At 51.3% G+C, this 6,000-nt stretch overlaps 1 protein-coding gene across 1 annotated transcript in view; it reads right to left on the reverse strand.

The window, feature by feature from the left end:
* The window catches only part of KSR1 (kinase suppressor of ras 1), a 148,495-nt gene that overhangs the window by 21,035 nt on the left and 121,460 nt on the right, over nucleotides 1–6,000 (reverse strand). The window contains exons 8-9 of the mRNA XM_023530375.1: nucleotides 3,975–4,158; nucleotides 1,765–1,806 (exon numbers count right to left, since the gene is read on the reverse strand). Coding sequence (XP_023386143.1) covers nucleotides 1,765–1,806; nucleotides 3,975–4,158 — 226 coding nt within the window. The remainder of the gene's footprint in view (nucleotides 1–1,764; nucleotides 1,807–3,974; nucleotides 4,159–6,000) is intronic.

Raw genomic sequence — 6,000 nt, forward strand, 5'->3', positions numbered from 1 at the left:
TCCCAGGGCTTTCTCCAAGGCCATCCCCAAAGGTCATCTGAACCACAGGTTCCCAACATCTCTTGGACCTCACTGACTTAAAGAATCTGACCGAGGCTGGGGGCCTTCTTATCAGAGAAACACACGCACGCACCCAACATCCTGTGTACAGTTTCTAGGGGATCCTGGGCCCTGGAAGCCTCTGCCAAGGCCTCTCCAGACACCACTATATTGTGTCCGCAGACTGCTGGGATGGCCTGACGTTTCTATCCATCCAACACTGCTCAAATGTTTCTACAAAATAAAAAGACATGTGTATGTGTGTGTGTGTGGTGGGGGAGGGTAAAGGTGGAGCTAGGTAGGGGAGCTGGGGTTCAGGGAGAAACAGTACCCCAGGTGGGAGGGCAAAATGTCTGTGAAGCCTCATACTTTTCCGTAAACATCAAGAGTGTACTTTCCATTCTGCGCCAAAATGTATCCATGTTTGTTTTAGTAGAAATATATTTCCTTTCCCTTCCCACAAGGTAGCTTCAGAGCAAGATGGACCCTTCCAGAAGAAGAGCCATGTTTCCCCAATGCTTTCAGGTACTCCCCTGTAGGCCATCCTAGAGCTACAAACCAGGGAGGCTGGTTTTGGGAAACCAAAGCAAAATGGGTGTGAAACCACAGAGGCAGCTGGGGACCCCACCCAGTCCGCACGTGCCTGCAAAGCCATAGGGATGTCTGACAAATACTCCAAGTCACGCCCCTAATGGAGCTGGGTTGGGGAACAGAAAAGCCTGGAATAACCAAAATATCGTGACGTCGGGACAGGCCTGTTTAACACAGGAAAAAAGCAATTAGCTATAGTTCTTGCCTAAAATACACAGAACCTCCATATGGCTAAATTAAGAATTAAAGTTGAAGATTACCTTTCATAATGTTTGTCGCCTTCAGCTGGAAATAGGTACTAACGATATAAACTCCTTAGGTGCAGGAAAATGGTCAAATGCAAAGGTTCGCACATAGTAGGTGTGCAAAACAAATTTTGTGGAAGGGAATCAATGAGATTGTCTTACTAAGTTTTTCCTTTAAACTTTCTGCACTGGGGTCTACGGCCACGGCACCCTAAACAAGCCTGATTTCGGAAGCTAAGAAGGGTCGGGCCTGGATGGGAGACTACCTCGCAAGACCAGGTGCTGCAGGTGTAAAAAATACAAAAATAAGGGATTGTAAGCTGACAAGGTGGTTGCCTCGCCTAAAATAAATAAATAAATAAAAATAAACTTTCTGCACTGAGGAGGCATTTATAATTATGGCCAGCAGATGGTACTGTGTGACAAGGCTCTGCAAGGTGAAGCCAGCCCTCTGCGTTTAAGTGAAGCCTGCAGATCTTCCCCAACTGGCTTCTCTTTCGGTAAGATAAGAGTAGTAGTTTCCTGTCATTGTGCAGAGGAAGACATCATGACAGATGCTCATAAGGCATCAGCAAAAAGTCCTCTCCTCCCTGGATTTCTGCAAACCGGATTTCTGCCACCTCTTTGCTGTGCGACCCTGAACAAGTTGCCTGTAGTCTCTGTGCAAGAGGCTGGGCAGGACGGGTGCCAAGGTTCCTCTCGCAAGGCATTGCCCCTGTGAAGAACTAGCCGGAAACCTGCTGCTAACCCTGCAGCCTTGTCCAGCCTCAACAGTCAGCTTTCGAAATGGGTGTGAGACTCAAGCACCTCCTAGCGGGAGGGCACCCAGGTGGGCTGGACAGAGGAGTCATGACAAAAGGCAGTTAGTGGAACCATGCAAAGGACTCACCTGGAAAGATAAACTGCTGTCTATGATGAATGAAGTAGGCAGCTTTAAACAGAAAAGGAGGTGAGTCACACACAGAACAGCAAATGCAGCCAGGGTGGAAAGGGATACAGGCATAGGCTTGGGAGGGAGGGGCTGGTTATCAGGCTGGGGCAAGCCTGCTCCTCCTGCTTTGCCCTGCCCTGCCCCAGGTGGGCTTGGCCAGGACAGAATAATCCATGAAGGAAGGGGAAAAGAGCTGGGAGAAAATGGGTGTTGGCAGGAGACCCCAGGAGTGAAGGGGCTTGCACGGAAGGACTGAGGTTCAGAGACCCAGTCTCCACAGCTGCCTTGCTACAGAACCCTGGCCAATTCTGTTCACCTCCCAGGCCTGCTTCTCTGTGAAATACACATGAGCCCAGGAGAGTGAAATACAGTGGAGAGAAAAATGGTACTGTGTGCGGGAGAATGGTCTCCCCCACAGCCCCACATTTGCATCTGGAGGTGCTGGGGCTTCAGTGACTAGACCTCACCATCCAGAAAAAAAAAAATCTTCTCTCAAAGATGATTGAAGGGGGGACATGCTGTGGATTCGAACTCTGACACAGCATGCTTCTAACCCCAGTTCTGTCACTTACAAGGCCCTGAGACCTTGGGAAGCTGGTTAACCTCTATAGTTGTCATACTGTAAAATGAGGGTATAAATAACCTTTCCCCTTATCCTTGCAGATAAGCTGCAATGCTCTCACACAGTACGGAGAGGGTGGATGGTAGGAGATTCTTCCGAGATTAACTGCCAGGCCAGCCAGCCCTGGGAGCTGCCTTGACCAGAGAGATAACAGATCCAGGAGAGAGTGAGGGCTCTGTGCAAGGGACATAAGGGCCCGTCGGGGACATCAGGGAAAGCTGAGAAACCGGCTGACATCACAAAAGGTCTTGTTTTCTGTGCCTGTTGTTTTTCAAACAGGTCCTTCCTTTTAGAAAAACCCAAACTAGGAGGCTTAGCAAAAAGCCCAGTTTCAGAGCATATTAATGACAGCAGAATGGGAGAGGAGGTTAATTAAATAGGCCATTGCTCAATCGCAGGGAGGGGCGGGGTAAGATCAGGACAATGCATTAAGGTCAGGAGATATCTAGCCGCATGCATATTAAGATAAAGGGACAATAAAAGAGCAAAAAGATTCCTACAAAATTTCATTCTCACACTATCCTCCAAAGAAGTCCCTGGAACCCTGGTGAGCTGGGCCCAGTTGGGGGTTCCTTGGCACAAGAAAAGCTGTATCTCTGTCCTCCTGTGCCTGGAGCCCCAAGGGCCAGTGACAGGTGGGGCCTGACTTGGACTCCATGGGCTAAAGGTGGCAGCAGGCCTGTGGCCGGGCTGGGAGCAAACCGAAGCACCCCAGCTGCCCCTCTTGCCTCCAGGATGCCGCCTAAAATATACTGAAGGCTGACACCTACTGCTAGGAGCTGCCAGGGAGGCCAATGCTCAGTCCTCAAATGGGCAAGTGGGCTTCACTCTGCTCCCTGGGAAGGCGGGACACTCCAGGCCTGGCTGAGAGGCAGGGACCCTGGCCCTACAGACCCCAGGGTAGCTGTGGAGTCACAGGTCAGGTCTGCTCCGGCACGTACAACACCTGGGAGACTCAGTGTCTTTGTCTGCACATTGGGGTAACTGAATTCCAGCTTCACTCTTTTGTTTTATGGAAAAGGGAATAAATGCTCCCATTTAAGTAGCTTGTCCGGAACGCAGAGCAGGTAAGCAACAGAGCCACTGGATCTCCTCTCTCAGGCCCTCTGCCTGCTCCAGCTCCCTGTGCTGCCTGCCATGCCTCCTGAGGGCTCAGAAGCCCCATGTGAGTGAGCAGTGTCCAGAAGAAGCCAGCCACGTGCAGGAGGGCAGCGTGGGGATTATGTCAAGAACATTGTCTTCATGTTAGACAGACTTGGCTTTGATCTTGGCTCTCCTGGTTAAAGGTTACAGCTTGGGGCAAGCCACTTCCTCTCCCTGAACCTCAGTGTCCCCATCTGTAAAATGGGTACAATAACAGCATCTACCTCAGAGATGTCCAAGTTTAAATATGGTAATGTAATTGAGCTCGGCACAGTATCTGGCTCCCAGCAAGCGCTCTTAGTGGTGGCAGTGTTTGACCTTGAGCCTGCTGGGATGTGCTGAGAAGGGGAATTCAACTCTATCCCTAAAATTTCAAAATTTTAAAATTTCAAAGATGTGGTACCTGGGAAGTTGAACCTGCTGTCCCGCTGGCCAGGTGAGGGGTTGGGGGGTGTTGTGGCACTGGATGGGTTGGATGATGTTGGGAAGGGGGCAGGCGAGGAGGGTGTGGAGGAGGTGGTAGAGGATGGGTTGCTGCTGGAGTCCAGGTGATTCATGGCTGGAGGGTGTTCCTGCAGGAACAGAGGCAAGGGAAGTGGTCAGGGACTGTCACTGCCCTGCCCGGCCTGCCTCCCACACTCCATGCTGGGACCCTCCCTTCCCCATGTGAAAATGAGGATGTCAGACCAGGGCATTTTACTGGTCTAATATTTGAAGGAAGGATGGTAGAGAGAGACTCTCATCTCAGTGCACATTTCCCAGGGGACTCCTGCTCATCTTTCTTATTTCAGCTCAGACATACTTTCCTCTGAGAAGACTTTCCTGAGCCCTGGCTGGGACCATGCTCCTCCTCCTTATCCTCCCATAGCTTTTCATCAGGGCACTTAAACTATGGTTTGTCAGCTGCATCTTGGAGGGGTTTTCTGGAGGACGTCTCTCCTCTCATTGTACATCCTGTGACGGCATCATACACCCACTGCCTGGCTCTAAGCCAGCACGTGACAGGGTTTTGTAATGAATTAAATTCAGCCTCTGAAGAGTATTTGTTTCGCATGTGGTACACAGCAGGTGCCCAATAAGTGCTCCTGCCACTCTTCTGCAGACCTGCTGGCTAGGACTACTCAGTGATTTGGGCTCTCGCAAGGACAAAGGACCACCTGAGACAGGGCTTCGGGGGGACCGATTCTATGTTGGGTGGAACCCTGGACCTGACCCAGATATCAGCAGGTGAGGAAGACATTCCTTGTCAGAAAAGTTGAGGCCAAGTTGGGTTACATGCTAAGTTGAACAGGTTTCCCTTCTGCAGGCTCTGGGATACAGGGTAGATTCTGAAACCTGCCAAAGCTAATGCAATGGTCCTTACGGTCCAGGGTCAGCCAACACCAAGGGGTGCCAAGGGGGAGGGAGCTGGATCTACTCAGCCCTCACTATCCCCAGTTGCATTCTAAGGCCCCAGAACCTCTATCCTTGTCTGGGCCAGCAGCCAGGACAGGTGGAGGGCTACGAGGCAGGTTGCATCCCAGCTCCTCCACTCAGCACCTGTGTGAGCCTGGCAAATCACCTCACCTTTCAGAATCATGCAGTGTAGTCTATAAAATGGAGATGTCAGCTGTTGCCTCAAAGGATTGTTCATTTGCTCAATATGCAGTACAAACATTTCCTCACTGCCACCAATGTAGGTGTCAGGGACCTGGCGAGAGCAGGACGACGTGGCCCTGCTCTCCAGAGCACCCATACCGGGAGACCGAGAGCAAATAGGTGACTGCATCATGCAAGGTCGGGTCGTGAGGAATGCTGGGAGGAAGTGGTGCAGCTAGGGGCCCTGTGCCTTAGGCTACGTCCGGGCAGGGACTGAGGATTCGAGGGGCGCAAATGCTGAGAAGAGTGTTTCCGGCGGAAGGAACATAAGAGAAACCAGGTCTGGAGCAGCTGGCCTCCTTTATTTGACAATAAGAGATGGCCCTGGCCTCTCCCAGAGTAGTCCCCCAAGCTGCATCTTCAGAGTCCCAGTGTTAACTGACCATACCACTCGCCTCTCTTCTCTCCACCTGGACCTCCATCCAGGTTGGCTGAAGCCACTGAGGGCCAGCCACAGCCACGGAGTAGCTGGTCACATGGCCCCTCAGTAGGGAGGCAATTCCATGCTAAGCTCTGATCTGGGGCTGAGACATAACACACTTGAAACACACAGCTACCCCCACAGAGGCCTGGGGGAGGCCATCCTGGTCACCAGGATGTGGTGGCTGTCAGAAACTATCAGCGTGATAGTTTGCAGATACCACTCACACCTGTGCATGGGGACCATGACAGGTATGTAGACTTTCCTGGAGAAGGTAGTCTTTTGAGAATCTGTCTAGCTACAGAGGATGCCTGTCTGCATTAGCAGAGAAGCCTGACCCAAAGCTATGTAAAGAAATGCACTTTTACAT

The sequence above is a fragment of the Pteropus vampyrus genome, unplaced genomic scaffold (genome assembly GCF_000151845.1).
Source record: "Pteropus vampyrus isolate Shadow unplaced genomic scaffold, Pvam_2.0 Scaffold50, whole genome shotgun sequence".
In the NCBI taxonomy this organism is placed as follows: domain Eukaryota; kingdom Metazoa; phylum Chordata; class Mammalia; order Chiroptera; family Pteropodidae; genus Pteropus; species Pteropus vampyrus.